At 39.5% G+C, this 16,068-nt stretch overlaps 1 protein-coding gene across 8 annotated transcripts in view; it reads right to left on the bottom strand.

Moving 5' to 3' along the window:
* The window catches only part of FGFR2 (fibroblast growth factor receptor 2), a 98,295-nt gene that overhangs the window by 56,853 nt on the left and 25,374 nt on the right, over positions 1 to 16,068 (bottom strand). For all 8 annotated transcript variants that reach the window (XM_019555689.1, XM_019555691.1, XM_019555690.1 and 5 more), the window contains 2 exons: positions 12,948 to 13,117; positions 686 to 809 (listed from right to left, as the gene is read on the bottom strand). In XM_019555689.1, coding sequence (XP_019411234.1) covers positions 686 to 809; positions 12,948 to 13,117 — 294 coding nt within the window. The remainder of the gene's footprint in view (positions 1 to 685; positions 810 to 12,947; positions 13,118 to 16,068) is intronic.

The raw sequence follows: 16,068 nt of genomic DNA, 5'->3' as shown, positions 1-16,068 counted from the left end.
TGAGACTGTACCCTCCCACCAGCTGGGCAGTGCAAAAGGGATTTGTGTGTAATACAATTTACTACAATTCCTGGCAGTCATTGGTGCTGCACCCTCAATAAACTTTGTTTAAACAAGTGTTCAAACAAAAATGGCTTTGTCTATAGGTCAGTGCACCTCAACTGTAAGTATATTTTTACTCAGACAACAAAGTGCTGCCACTGCTCTAAAAATCTCTCTATTTGTTTGGGCTTTAGGTAGCCGAGGAACAGAACCTCTCCCAGTGAACCAACGCTACAGATGAAGTGAGCAGTGCAGCTCAGGTTAACCAATTTCTGAGATTTTCATGTCTGTACATGGATGGGGTTTGACAGCATCACAGTCATCTCTTCAGCTGGCCTTCAGGACACAGCAGGTAAACTCACACCATTAATGAATCAATGAGACCTTTCACACTTCACTACTACAAGTGTGCTGAGTTTGAGTAGGTGTAAGCAAGCAGGAGAGGGAGAAACAGGAGGAGCATTATTCAATGAGGTTCTGCCGCGACTAAAGGGTGAAGCAGTCTGACAGAATTGAAGATATCCTTACATTTAATCTAATACCACTCTTAACAAAAAGTCGTTGTGGCTTAGTCCTCAAAAACCAAAGAAAATGCAACCAGCAATTTAAAAACGTGTCTTGTAGCCAATAGAGCTTTACTCACCAACAACATCAAGGTGGTATGTGTGATTGATGGACCCATATTCATTTTCCACTATACAAGTGTAATTTCCTTTGTCAGATGGAACTACGCTCTCCATAATGAGACTCCAGTGCTGGTTTCGTACCTGATAGGATTGCAATGAGAGAGTTTTAAAAACTTAATAGCACAATTTTGTTCTCCTTTCACCCACACAAAGAAAGTTAATTTTTTTTCATTACATAATTTTTTAAAAGCAACTGCAGTGCTAGATTGACAGTTCTGGAGTCTGAAATATTTTATTTATGCATGCAGCAAGAATAGAAAAGAAGTCTCAGTGAAAGCTTCATTTATAAATGTACTTTACCATCAGCTTTAATGCTCAATGCACATTCAGTCTTTGACTGACATCAACAGTGCCAATTAGTGCCAGTTGCATTGACGGGTTTATGACATGGACACCAGTCCACCCTAAACACAACTCAGACCACCAACGCTCCAGATCTGTCTCCAAACAATTATTGGACAGTACTGACTATTGCTCACAAGCCAGGCAGCATAGACCCCCATAATGTCAAAAGCTCTAATTTAATAATTGAATCATATACTGAGATTTTCTGTGAAATAAAACAAAACATTTTTTAAAAGTGCAACATTCACAGTCCCACAAGTTTGGGTAGCAGGCACGTGTCTTGTCATTCTGGAAGAATACAATTCATAGAAATGGTGAAGCTTTTTCCAGAAAGCAAATCAAAAAAAAAAATCCTAACTGGTACAAAATACAAGGACGCGAGGAACACCAATGACAGATTTTGGAAAATGAGTAAGACAATCACGCTGAGCAGGGCTGATAATTCTTTCATGCAAAAACATTTTATTCAGAGAAAGTGGATTGCGTGAAAGAGTAACTACTGGGCTGATCTGCTTCCCCAAAATGCAGGGGGAATTTGGCCACTGATTTTGCTAGAAGAAGGATCAGGGCCATATACCATCAGGAAAACAGTTATTTACATACAGATATGTATTCTCTGATGAATCGACTCCCAAAGTGACATTGGCTCTTTGTTCCCCTTGAACTTCCATCAAACTATTGTTTCAACTGGCAATTTATGAGACAGACATCTTATTACGCTACAGTTGCACTACATACCAGCTATAATGTACAAGTTTTAGAAAATGGAACACTGCAGTCAGGTACAGTCATTTTAATCCTGCAAAATGGAAAGTAGTAAATTACCTCTCCCTCAACATTACATTCTGAGATAAATTTTAGAAGATATAGTGATACTGGCAGTAATTACACATCTAAAAAAAAACCTAAACCAGGATTAAAGCTTTTAGGTACATAATTCTACTTCTCCAGTTACTATATTGGTACTTATCCGACAGACAGGACAACTAATGTTTGATATTAATATTGATTTCCATGCAGGTTTCCATTCACACTTGTGAGAATAATAAAATGCCTAGGCCTGGCATTTTCCATAATGTAACAGTTAGCAAAGCCAAGAGTCCTTGACAGAGCACTGTGCTTTCACCTAGTTATTAGCTACCAGAAAATAGTCAGTTTGGTTATTAGTGCTTAAAAAAAGATCAAATCCTGGAAAAGACTCCAAATCTATGTAAACTCCTGAATGGTAACCAAGCCTCTCAGAAAGATCACAGAATTATGGGGACAAAAAACCTTCAACTCTAGTTTACAACAGTCATCATCTAATTGAGCTGCTCAACAACTGGTGAGCTTTTGGACCTGTGGATTCATAGAATCATAGAAAATCAGGGCTGGGAGGGACCTCTGGAGGTCATCTAGTCCAACCCCCTACTCACAGCAGCACCATACCCAACTAGATCATCCCACCCAAAGCTCTGTCTAGCCGGGGCTTAAAAACCTCCAGGGAGGAGATTCCACCACCTCTCTGGGTAACCTGTTCAGGTGTTTTACTACCCTCCTAGTGAGAAAATGCATCCTAATATCTAACCTAAACTCCCCTTGCTGCAACTTGAAACCATTGCTCTTTGTTCTGTCATCTGCCACCACTGAGAACAGTCTAGCTCCAACCTCTTTTGAACCCCCCTTCTGGTAGCTGAAGAATCCCCCCATAGTCTTCTCTTCTCCAAACTAAATAAGCCCAGCTCCCTCAGCCTCTTCTCATAAGTCAGGTCCCTCAGCCTCCTCACCACTTCTGTTGCCCTTTGCTGGACTCTCGCCAATCTGTCCACATCTTTTCTGTAGTGGAGGGCCCAAAACTGGACACAATACTCCAGATGTGGCCTCACCAGCTGCAGAGAGGGGAATGATCACTTGCCTTGATCTGCTGGCAACACACCTACCAACACAGCCCAGTATACTGTTAGCCTTCTTGGCAACAAGGACACGCTGGTGGCTCATATTTAGCTTATTGTCCACTGTAACCCCCAGGTCCTTTATTGCAGATCTGCTGCCCAGCCAGTCAGCCCCCAGTCTGTACCAGTGCATGGGATTGCTCCATCTTAGAGGTGCAGGACTTTGCACTTGTCCTTGTTGAACCTCATGAGATTTCTTTTGGCCCAATCATCCAATTTGTCTAGATGACTCTGAATCTTAGCCCTACCCTCCAGCATATCTATCACTTCCCCCAGCTTCGTGTCATCTGCAAACTTGTTGAGGGTACACTCTATGCCATCTTCCAGGTCATTGATGAAAATATTGAACAAAACTAGCTCCAGGACCGACCCTAGGGGCACTCCACTTGATACTGGCTGCCAAGTAGAGATCGAGCCATTGATTACTACCTACTGAGCCAGATGCTCCAGCCAGTTTTATATCCACCCTACAGTCCATTCATCCAGCCCGTACTTCCTGAGCTTGCCTACAAGAATGTTGTGGATGACCTTATCTTGGGAGAGTCTTGTTAAAAAAATCAAGGTATGTCACATCCACTCGTCTCCCTGCATCCACAAAACCAGTCATTTCATCATTGAAGGCAATCAGGTTGGTCAAGCATGACTTGCTGACTGTTCCTAATCACCTTCTTTTCCTCCAGGTGCTTCAAAATGGGTTCCTTGAGGATCTGCTTCATGATTTTTCCAGGGACTGAGGTGAGACCAACCAGTCTGTAGTTCCCTAGATCCTCCTTTTTCCCTTTCTTAAATTTGGGCACTATGTTTGTCCTTCTCCAATCATCCAGGACCTCTCCTGATAGCCATAAGTTTTCAAAAATTATGGCCAGTGGCTCTGCAATCTCATCAGCCAACTCCCTCAACACCCTCAGGTGCATCCCATGTGGTCCCATGGATTTGTATATGTCCAGCTTTTCTATATAGTCCCTAACTGTTCTTTCACCACTGTTGGCTGCTCACCTCCTCCCCAAACTGTGCTGCCATGTGCAGTACTCTGGGAGCTGACCTTGCCTGTGAAGACTGAGGTGAAAAAGGCATCGAGTACTTCAGCCTTTTCTGCATCCTGTCACTGGGTTGCCTCCCCTATTCAGTAAGGGACCCACACTTTCCCTGATCCTCCTCTTGCTACCACCATACTTGTAGAAACCCTTCTTGTTAACCTTCACATCCTTTGCTAGCTGCAACTCCAATTGTGCTTTGGCCTTCCTGACTTCATCCCTGCATGCCCAAGCAATGCTCTTATACTCCTCCCTAGATATCTGTCCAAGTTTCCACTTCTTATAAGCTTCCTATAAGATTCATGATGAACATAAACCCACTGACTACCAACCTCTGTTAATACCATCCACAGAACTACTATGAAATTCTGTTGAATCCTGCATGGGGTATAGAGTGCTGATATGTGCTCTCTTGGCTTAACATATCAAAAGCAGTGGAAAAGTACTTGGAACCTATCATGGCAATGAAACCAGCTCAGCATTTGCCCCCAAGAAAGGAATTTAACTGTTGCAGAAAGCCTGCACAAGGCCTATGCACCTTTTAATGGACTACGAGACAGATTCAGACAATTTACAGGACTTGTACTGGCTCTATACAAAGTGTTTAATTTCTTCTACATGAATAAAAATGTTATGCAGCAACATTACATATTTACAATTATTCCATGGCATAAGGAATGTATAGCAATAAATATTATGCTCCATTTTTACAGTGCAAAAGCAACTTTCACATTACGTGTTTGCGGAGGGGTGGATATTGCTGTAATACTGCCAGAGAATGATGGCAGCAATAGCCATGCATTTTGGATGCTTTACAGCTTTATGACTTATATCAGGAAGAAGGTTCATTGAAAGTTATTTCAGCTTTTTGTTTTTCCAAGTTTATTTTTTTGGACTGTTTCTTACAATATAGTGTTTTCAGCCTGTCTGAGAGCAAAACAGGAGGGATATACCATAAGCATGTGGGGGAAAGCCCCTCATCTCTTATTTACACACAAGGAAACCTCCTTAAATATACTGTCTATTATTAAACTGCTTCCAAAAGCAACATATGCTCAATAATGGAAACCAACTATGAAGTGGATTGAATGCAGCCAACACTGAGTACGATTATAAAACACTTGACCTATTCTCTATGGTTCCCATGTCTTCACTGGCTCTAAATGTCTAGCAAACATCATCAAACAGGGCCCCAAACAGTTCACCCACTCTCTCAGACTGTTGCATATGATTAGTGTGGTCCCACCTTTCATGAGATTGAAACTAAACCAGGTTGCCCTGCACCTCATCTGCATATACATTTTGGAGGATCCCAGGACTCATAACAAGAACACCTGGTTCCAGTATCTGGAGTACACACACAGCCCAGCACTTTTCAGTATGTGTATGGGGTCACCCTGGCTTGAAATGCTATTGACTCTGATGGCATCCAGTACAATGAACTGTTTGGTAAATTATGAGCCTCAGTTGTGAACTAATATCATGCCGTTTGTACTAACTGTTACTTCTCGGCCTCTTGAAGGCTCAGATCAAGTGTAGCCTGTGTTCACCTGGCAAGGGAAACACTGTGACAACAGAAACAGTCTTCCTAGCCACACCAGGCAAGACCACTATCCTATCATGGGGATAGTACCTGCCAAGGTAATGTACAGTAAGCCTCCCACTTAGCTGTTGGAGTGGAAAGGTCTTGGCTTTAAGCCCACTTTATAGAAATGGGAGACTCCACCCTGGCTTGCCCTTGGGGCCTTACGGTTGAAGGAAGCAAAACTTAGGGGCATCCAAACCACAAGCCTCCAGGCTTGGGCCTGCAAGTAGGATGCCCGCCAAAGGTTTTGGAACCATCTGAAGCCCCGGATGGGGGTGGAGGATGTTTGCCAGTAATAGGGCCAATTATGGTTCTGGGCTGACTCTTGGATTTGGAATTTGTTTTGGCTAATTTGGCTTTGAATACGGAAAATTTAATAATAAAAACCCCACTCCTATCACTTCTCAGCCTCTTGTGGGCTAAGATCAAGTTTAGGGAGTATCTGAAGTCGCAAACTAAAGTGTTCGGGATGGAGAATGCTTGTCTATAGCATCTGAGGGCATCTGAACTCCGAGACCACCAGGGTCTGCACATAGGCAATGGTTTTGGAAGCATCTGAAGTTCCCTGGTAATAGGTCTGGGACAGAGGATGCTCACTGGTTGTAGCATCATACGTGTTTAGAATGATTGAGTTCTGCCTGCTCACTCAGTGGGGTTTGCAACAAATGAGTTCTCATTCAATATGATTTGGAACTGATTTGGCTAATTTGACCTGGAACATGAAATATATTATAAAACTATAAGCAGATACAAATGTGTTCCTTAAAAGTGCATTTCCAGAGTACCTTTGCCGTAGCATCAGAAAAGGTAAAAATGTATCAGTTATAGATGAACTAAGTCTATGGGTACTATATGCACGTACACTTATTTCAAGGTCAGTGTTTTCACTTACGTGCTCAGGGAGAGCAGGATCTAACAAGAAGGTGGTGGGGGGAGGAGGGGAAGCTGCAGAGGGAAGAAGTTGGGTGACAGAAGATAAAGGAACTACTTAATACCCCAAATTAATTTTCTTGCTGTAACAGTGGGAGGGGGACAAATTCAAGGCATAACTCCAATGATCAGGGTTTATATCTAGAAAATTGTAACAAATTTATAATTTTTCCCATATATAGAATCTAATTATGGGGGGGGGGTCATATTCAGAGTCGTCTCCTATTCAAGTAAATATGGTATTGTAGTTTAGCAAAAATAACAGCTACTGAAGTAATTCATTTGGGAAGAAGGTAATCAAGGAGATAACGTTTGATAAGATAGCTCACTGTGGACATATCCGAAGTTAATATTAAAAAGCAACAGTGGAAATTCCTCTCTCATACCACATATGTCATGGAAATAGTATCTTCTGAGACCCACAACTTAAGTCTCTTGCAATAAAAATAAGTAATTGCTATGGATGCCCGTAGCATTTATTTATTGTTTACTATTTAAATGAGGGGGTGCCAGTGCACAGGGAGCCTATGCAGGAGCAACGGCAATGATTTTCAAATGTTAGGTACGTTTTCTTCCTTTCCAATTTAATGCTTTCTTGTCCATTTTTATCCTGCCTGCTATAATCTAGTGATCTGTCCCCGAAGCCCTACTTTATGTCAAATCCCTTAAAGTTATTTTAAAACATGCCAACAGGTGCCAAGACCATAACTGGCTTTTTTGTTCTTTACTATATCCCTTTCAATGTGTCGCTCCCTTATCCCAAGGGCATACAGTATTCCAAATATAAAAGGATTATCCTATCACTGGTATAAAATGTGTTCGACATGTAACTTTACTTCAAGCTGATATTTAATGTGCAATCTACTATTATGCTTATTATGCTATTATGCTTATTAAGCATCATCTTGGTTTTTTGCATTCTTAGTATTAACTGTTTATAGGTCTATGTTTTGCAGTATACGTGTTGAATATAATTATTTTTCTTTCTATGCACTGGAGTTTTTATTAGGTTGCACTTTCCCCTACTTTCTCTGAAACTATCATTAATGTGAAAATAAAATTTAAGACAAATCTTTAACGACTACAAAAGATATTCAGCCTAATTAAATGAGGGGCTATTTTGCCTATCCCAACAGCTATTTTTTTCTTGCTATGCTAATATTCCTAGCCAGTAAATTCAGTTTTTTAAACAGAATCCTACCAACTAACCACTATCTACACTACTAGGTTGTCTAAACTGTTTCCAGACTGACAGAACCAAAAAGTAGGGAGAGAGCTGGTCAGAAAAGTAGGATTCTTTCTTCAGCAGAAAGTTTTGACATTTCAGCAGGGGACAGGGGCAAAGAAAAAAAAAAAATCAAATATTTGGCTAAAAGGTGAACAAGTCTATTAAAAAAAATTGCGTCTCCTCATTCAAGTGTTTAATGCCCCACTCTCTTCATGAGCCTGGTTCCCATTTCTCATACAGCACCAGTCTCTCTTCTTGCTCAGGCAGCCTAGTGCATAGAGTACCCCACCATACACTGTAGGTTATATATTCTAGTTGGTGACCCCAGCTCATAAGGAAGAATGTAAGCAAGTAAAAGCCCAACTACAAAAATCACTCGAGACCCTGTGGGCAGCAATCCCAAATCAGAATCTTTTCTGTTTGTGGATACTTTGTTTCTTGAAAGAAACATCACTTTTTTAAAGAAACCTAATACTTCACAAAAACGTTGTTTGGCCAGTGTTTCAATTTCCCATCTAAAATCAGTTTCCAGAGAAACATTTTGACCAGTCCTATCATTAAAATGAAGATTACTACCACAAAACCAGACTACAATGCATTAAAAAGTAAAAAAAAAAAAAAAAATATGCAGGAAGCCCAGGAGCCCTAAAACAATTAAAGTATCATGTAAAATGCTCTCTCTTTCCCTTGACAAAAATCACCCACCAACAGACCAAAATGGAGAAGGGAAGAAAAAGACAACCGTAGTGAACAAACACTTAAAATTGTTCACAAATTCTATATTCTTTATGAGATTTCTCTTGCCCTGTATGGATAGACTGGGTGGGGGAGGGGGGGAAGACAAATTTTCTATTTAAGAAAAAAAAAAAATCCTGCCCAAAAAAAAAAAAAAAAGAGCAAAACTTGTTCTCTAAAGAGGTTTTGCCAAATTCTAGTCGCAACCCATTACTGGGCTAGAGCTGCCCCACAGTTGGGGCAACTCTGTTACATAACATTTTTTAGACCCTGCTTGATCATCAGCCAGACTTCTGCAAGATGATGTCATTATCCCCACATACCGGATGTGAATGCAGGCGAGTATCAAGTAGAAATGAGCCTATGACACAAAACTACAGACCTAGATTTCCAAGGGTGTCATTCCACCCATGATAAATTTGCATTGGTAAATAAGGGTTTGGGTTGATATTTATATCCTAGAAACATTTGGGTGGGAGGTTTCAAATATAGAGATTAAAACCAAAATGCAAAGTGAACGGAGGCTGATCCCAAATGAGCACAGTGCTGTATGAGAAATTGAGATGGTATAATGTGGGTCAGGCACGGTAGAAACTAACTGGTTCAGAGGGCTTTCACAGAATCAGACTGACAAACTCATAAACTCTTCGTTTATCCTTTATTTACGGGAAGGGAGAGGAGAGGTGAGGTTGCAGGGATGCAGCTCATCAAAAAAAACTCAGAGGGGTGGAAACAAACACCTGTTAATGCAGTAGCAACTGAAAGATGTAAATTTGTTTTCTGGGTGGTGTACAGACATGTGAAGAGCTTGTGACCTCTTAAAGGGTGTGTAAGGTACACAGTGAAAAATTATAAAATCTTTTCAAGTGACCTTGCAAATATTACAGTCATTTTAGAGGCGACAGAAGAGAACAAAAAGGCTTGGAGAAGTATAAAAGGGTCCATTTTTCTTTGATACGTGAACTCTTGAATATATCCTAAAAACATACAAGTTTCAATTTCCAGGAATTTAAAAAGGCAGAATTAGTCACTGAGGAGGAATTCCTTCTGGAGTCTACCTCTCTTCACAAGCACCCATTCTGCTATCCATCTGAATGAAAATCGACTCTCCCCAGCCCACAATCAAAGGGACAAAGTGCTGTAGGCTGCTATCTGATTGTGATAAGAAAGAGCTAAAAGAAAGCAATAGATTCCTTAGTTCAAGAGAGAAAGAGAGATACAGAGGTGGCTGAAGGATTAGTGAACAATGTTGTGTTTTCCTTCCTCTGGTTTGCTCTTTATAGCTGTGTAACTGGCTCTTCCAAGAGCATTAGGCACTGAATGCAATTTCAACTGGCAACAATGAACCTGTGAAAGTCCTGTCCTGACCATTGAGTCCTTGAATACTGGGCACCCTTAATATTAAATTCCAAAGTAGAAACATGTAACATATATTTTTCATCCTGGCATTCAATACAATTTACAAAACTCAATACAAGGTACTGCTAAATCTAGCCGGAAATTAACCCATCTAAAAAGATCCACAAACTTTCAAAAAGATATCAGATTCACCCAAAGAACCTTGTCTGCCTATGTCCTTAGATGGACATGGCTACAACCTACACAGCTTTCAAAATGTTTTCTTTCCCTTTTGAACTGCTTAGAAACAAAACCCGCCAGAGTTTTGAGGACTTCATATTGTAACATTTATTCTTACTCAGTGACACTTAAGCAAGAGGTAGTCCATGTATTTACTCAGAAAACCAAGAGAAGCTGAGATAAAAGTAGTTATCAAAAGTAAAAATTGCATTTATTGAAGGATGGGAATGGTAAATCAGTGCCTCCAAATGATTTCATAATTCAAAATACATTTGCAATGAGAAACACACACAAAAAACCCTGTTTTCCTATCTTAAGATAGGATATCATGATTTAATATATATTGCACCTTATCTTCCTAGCTTTAGAAAGTATATTTGCAATTTCCTTCATTTTCTCCTGAGCTCTGTATGTGCAACTTACATACAAATTTACCCAATGTAAGGGTATGCTTATAGCTTAGTACAGCATAAAAATACCAGAGCTGGTTCTGAATGAGCTAACTTGGATATCAGACACAGCAGAGAGCTTCAGGCTCATTTACCCTGCTAGCAAAAGTAATTCATATATAGCCAGCTCCACTATCTTCACTCTGCACCACAGAATGATTTCAGGATCTGTGTGTCCCTGACATGAGCTGTAAAGTGTTTAAACAATGGCCCCATTAGTACTGAAAACAGCTACTACTGTATTCCAGGACAGGATTAGTTGTTTTTTAATTGGCTTCTTTTTTTCCTAACAACTCTAGCAAGGTGTAAACCACTGAATTGTAGCCAATTCATTAACACTCTTGTGTTATGAAAGGCAGAGGATGTTGCCAGGTGTACATAAGCAACAACAATTTATGGAGTAAGCAAAGACATGGAAAAGTCTACTTAGATAATTAATGTCCGTTTGGGAAAAATTTCTGGGCTTTACTCTGTCCAAACACAAATGTCGGAAAAATTGACACTTTCTACAGTAAATCTGGTTAGAAAAGGAAAAGGAGAGCCTGAAGCTTGCCCTCCTTAGCCCTGGAAAACACATTTTAATAGGGAGGATTTGAGTCAACAGCATGAGAGCCAAAGAGTGTGCTTGCTTTGGTGAGGCCCTTAAAACACTACATCTTAATAATTGAGGCAGGTAAAGCAAAAGGAATAAAAGGAGGTAACTATCAAAAGTGAGTAGGGGAGCACTTAAGTAGCATCATTAGAACAGGGAAGAGGCCATCCCCGCTCCTGCGTTTCAGCTTTGGCTCCTAAGCGAACTCGCCCAGTCAGCTCAGACAAGTCACTTCATTCTCTCTTGCATACGTGCAATGTGATTAGGGTTCCTCAAATTAAAATTCAACAGTGTAAGGTACAGATTAAGGATGGTCAAAACCAACACAATCCCTTTTACTTTACTGTAAAATATGAAGCAATGTAACTGCATGCTAAAGCAAAGCTTTGAAACCATAGTAATATTTTCTAATCAAAGCAATCCTCTGATGCTTTTCCAGAGATACTGACATGAATTAGATGCAGATTGTGTTAAAGAGAAGCAAACTCCTTGACATCCACCATGTATATGCCCATAATGACTCCTCCTGTGTTCCCATCTACTTTTGTGTGCAGATCACAACTTTGCAAGGGGTTGTGGCTTCTAATATTGGTAAAAGATTATTGAGAAATACAACTTCCATCTGCACTCCCTCCACTCCTTCAGGAGCTCAAGTGGTCCCAGTGTTGTAGATTTAGTCCGAAGTCTGAAATAACTAGTAGGATGTTGCCCCTGTACAGTCGAGAGAACTCTTTCCCCCTTATAGGAAGTTCCAGTCAAGGAAGCCAGAGTACATCGCTCCTGTAGAGGCCAAGCTGGCTTAGAGCTAGCATAGAGCCCTTGGGCAATATGGGAATGACAACACTTAAGTAGTTGTTTGCTCTCAACCTTCACTTAGGAACAAATGTATCAACAAATCCATGTCTAACCAGAGCTCGGATAAGATAACTAAATTCTAACTTAGGGCCTGACCTAAGTAGACACCAAGAGGTTAAAGCTTATTGCAGTAACCCAGTGCATCAACTGGCCTCCACAAACCTCCCATTTAATCAGTAACTCCTAGTTTGAGCTGAAACTTTTAATCTGAAGCTATTTAAAATTCAAACAAACCCTGACAAATAATTGCTGCTACTTTCTCCCAAACTCTGCCTCCCATTTCAGTTTCACAGGCCATAAACTCGGTAGAAAATAACAACTTTTGACTTCCGAACCTCCTTTATTAAACTCCTTGTAATAAAGTACACAATTGTTGTATTTAATCAGAGAGGTGAATATCCCAGCTTGTTACAAAAGAAAGCTTTAACTGCTAAAATATCACGTTTAAAAAATAAAAAATAATAAAATCAGAAACCCCATCCCACCACCTTCAGTTTTATAAAGTTAGGCTTCATTCAGCTTTCCAGCTAGGTCTTCATATATATCTTCACCTAATCTATATTCAATGAGTTTGTATTTGGCATGGAATTAGAACACAGTTTGCAAGTCCAATACTAGCCAAAAGAAGAAGAAAATTATTTCATGAAAGAACACAAGGTGAAAGAACCATCTTTAATTACTTTATCTGTTTCTATATCCAATCCGAAGTTCATTAATGCACTTTTGCTAATGTGCATTAAATTTAGTATCTCCACTGTGAGGTACTAAAAAAAAAAAAGGGTATTTGCCTATTGTAAAGGGTTTTTTGTGATGCTTTAATGCGGATTATAAATAGGCTAATGCACATTAAAGCACATGTGTAGACATGCCTGTTGACAGCCTTTCTATAGCATTCAGTAGACTCAAGATCATGAGATGATGAATGAGAATTAACAATATAACAAAGTGGAATCTGACCTTATATCCGCCAATGCGATGTTCTTGCTTAAATTCTTTTCCGTTTTTCAACCACCGCATGCTTGGTGTTGGGTTTCCCATCGCTGGACAACGAAACTTAACAGTGTTAGCCGCTGGGACTGCATGTAACCTTTTCTCCATTTTGTCAGTATGTGTCCAGTACGGTGCTCCTATTTCCAGAAATAAATACAGAAAAATAAACAAACATATAAAAGCAAGCTCTATAAGTAGTAGTGAGTTTTCTTATCAAGCCCACCCATTGTCCTGAGGCTTTATATGAATTGTTGGGTGGCTTAGAGTTAGCACATGATGAGGAGTCACACATTGTAACCTCACCATGGCAAAAGACTCACTGGACTTACACAAGTCACTTAGCACAAAACTGATCAGAGTGACTGAGGAACTGTAGGGCTTGATTTTCACAGGACCCCAACATTCACAGTTGCTTTTGACTTCACATGGAGTTACTGCTCCATACACTTAGAAATCAGATACCGCATTTTAGGTACCCAAAATGAAAAGGCTTTTTATGAGAGAGAGTATTGAGCCTATATAAAACAGTTTCCCTATCTGTTAAAAATGAAGATGAATGTATTTGCTTATTGGACAGCAGAGTCTAAGGAACTGTTAACATAATTCCTGTTATGAAGGCACTGTACAAACAGTAATATTCATCAGTTTATATGAGAACTACTAATAAAGTATTTACAGTGGAAACATGTTTATGAAGTCTTAACCAAAGAGCAGGAAGACAAACTGTAAGGCAGGCATCGAGTTAATTGACTTCTTAAACCCATTTTCTAGTATTCAAGTTTCAAACCTTAAAATATATATTTTTAAGAGGACATGCTACATGCTGTCAACCCAGAAGGCCATTGCATGATGAGACAAAGACAGTAAAGTACAATAAAAACTAATTTAACTGAAATAATTCAATGCTGAGGAACACTAAAACCTAAGGTTTGAGCTGGTTAATTATAAGGATGGTAGTCATTCGGCAAATATTGAATGGCATCTGGAATTCAGAAATGCCCCCAAATTCCGGGTTTTTCAGGCTGGGATATTTCCTAAAAATATTGCCCAAATTCTGTAGTGTCCATTAGAGAGAGACAAGTCTGCCACACACATGTACAGCAATGGCATTAAGTAGTGACTGTAACTTGAGTGCATACATGCTGTTCTTTTCAAATCCACAGAAAGCCTTCTTCTAAAAGCACTTCAGATGTAAGACCCTGTCTTAAGGTAGAGCACCAACATTTTCCCTGTATATTTTTCCTTTAACTTTTAGTTAAAGCCCATCACTTAGAGGTAGCTGTTTTTACATGTTTTCTTCCAAAATATAATTGGACATATTTACCATTGAAAAAATTATGTCCATCCGTGCAACACAATTTTATTCCCCATCAATTTGTTATGAAACCATACAAAGGTTAAATTCTAAATTATGAAATACCCAGGTAAAGAGTAAAAATTGTGAGTCCTTTCACAACATACCTCAATGATGCTAGAATAAATAGTATGTACATGATGGTGTAAACCAAACTAGACATACAGACCAGAAGCTTCTGTTGGAGGCATTTTGCTTTGAGAAATATTTATACAGCAATTATTTAAAAATATTTATACAAATCTGTACAATATCTCCTAGCCTGCATTGAATCATTTTCTTCGTTCTGTCAGGAGACTTTTTTGTCTTTCTACCATCAAAACAACATGGAAGACTAAGAATAATAAATATGATCAAAAAGTATCAAAGTCCAAATTAAAGCTATAAATATTAGTTAAATGCAGGGCCAGAGGAAAACCGTATTTTAATTTACATCACTGAGCCGAAGGCACTGCAAGAGATTAAAAAGGGAAGTAAGTTTAGACCCTGTTCATTTCTGCATTATGACTATGTACACTCTATGAACAGTACCTCTCATAACTGGAATCATCAAAACAGACCTAGGTGCGTGAATGATTCACACAGCCAAATCCAAATATACAGACCCTATCCAACAACATCCTCTCTCATCTTGGTGAAGATAGCTAGCAGAGCGGTAATCTCCAATATTGACTCAGAGAGGAGTTGGACGACATCGAGAAAAAGTATGCATTATTGTGGAAAAATAAAATAAAAATACGGAGCCTGGCTGTTTAGCTGTACGTGGATGGAGCTATTGGCCAATTTAGCACCATACGTATGGAAGGTCACTTAAAAATAACCCTGTAAATTCAACCTCTAGATTTTTTCACTACTGAAGCGCCTCAAAACCCCAAATATTCAGTGGACAGGGAAGCCCAACACAGCTGTACAAATTAAACATACATTTGTGAGCCTACATTCACAGCTATAGTTACTGTTGCTGCATGCTCAAACAGATGATTAGATATCATACATCCCTTTTGGACTGCAGTCCAGAGAGATAAATATATGTGTGCATCCGTGTGTGCGTGTACATATAAAAGAACTGCTGTTCTCTTTCTCTTCTCTCTCTAATATGTCACTTCCCAAAATTATAATCATGGTAAAACAGGAACTGGAGTTTTCAGTTGGTTTTTACCCTCTGAATGCCAGGTCTGGAACATATTTAAAGAATACGCTATACCCCTGATCCATGAAGATCTATTAGCATTAACTAGATGAGCCAAGAATACAAATTTCCCCACAGAGCTCTATCAGGGCAGTCCATTTATGAATGACACTAAACATAGTCTAGTATTTTGGCCTGGTCCTTTCCAACAGACAGTGCTACTTGAGCTGAACTGCAGAGTAGTTTCATAACTCAGTTTTAACTGAACCTCCTCACCTGTTTAAAAAAAAGTAGAATCAAGATCTGTTTACCAGTAGGAAACATTAATTTCTTTTACAATGGCTTCTTCCTGAACTAAATCAGATTAGGGTGGAATTTTTAGGACTAGAGGGAATCCAGAAAATAACTTTACTTCTCTCAGCCCTGTTTCATTTCCTTCATTAGCAGCCTAGCACTCCACTATAAATAAACTCTTCCGTTGTTCAAATATTTATAGCAGTTCTTACAATCAGTGTAAACTCAGAAATCCTGAAACCCACCCCCGCTTCATATAAAAAAAATACAGCTGAACAGAAATACAAGAATAAATCCTTTAACAACGCCGC

The sequence above is a fragment of the Crocodylus porosus genome, unplaced genomic scaffold, assembly GCF_001723895.1.
Source record: "Crocodylus porosus isolate Cpor-Errol unplaced genomic scaffold, CroPor_comp1, whole genome shotgun sequence".
Lineage (NCBI taxonomy): Eukaryota > Metazoa > Chordata > Crocodylia > Crocodylidae > Crocodylus > Crocodylus porosus.
This window is presented reverse-complemented; position numbering and strand designations above follow the sequence as displayed.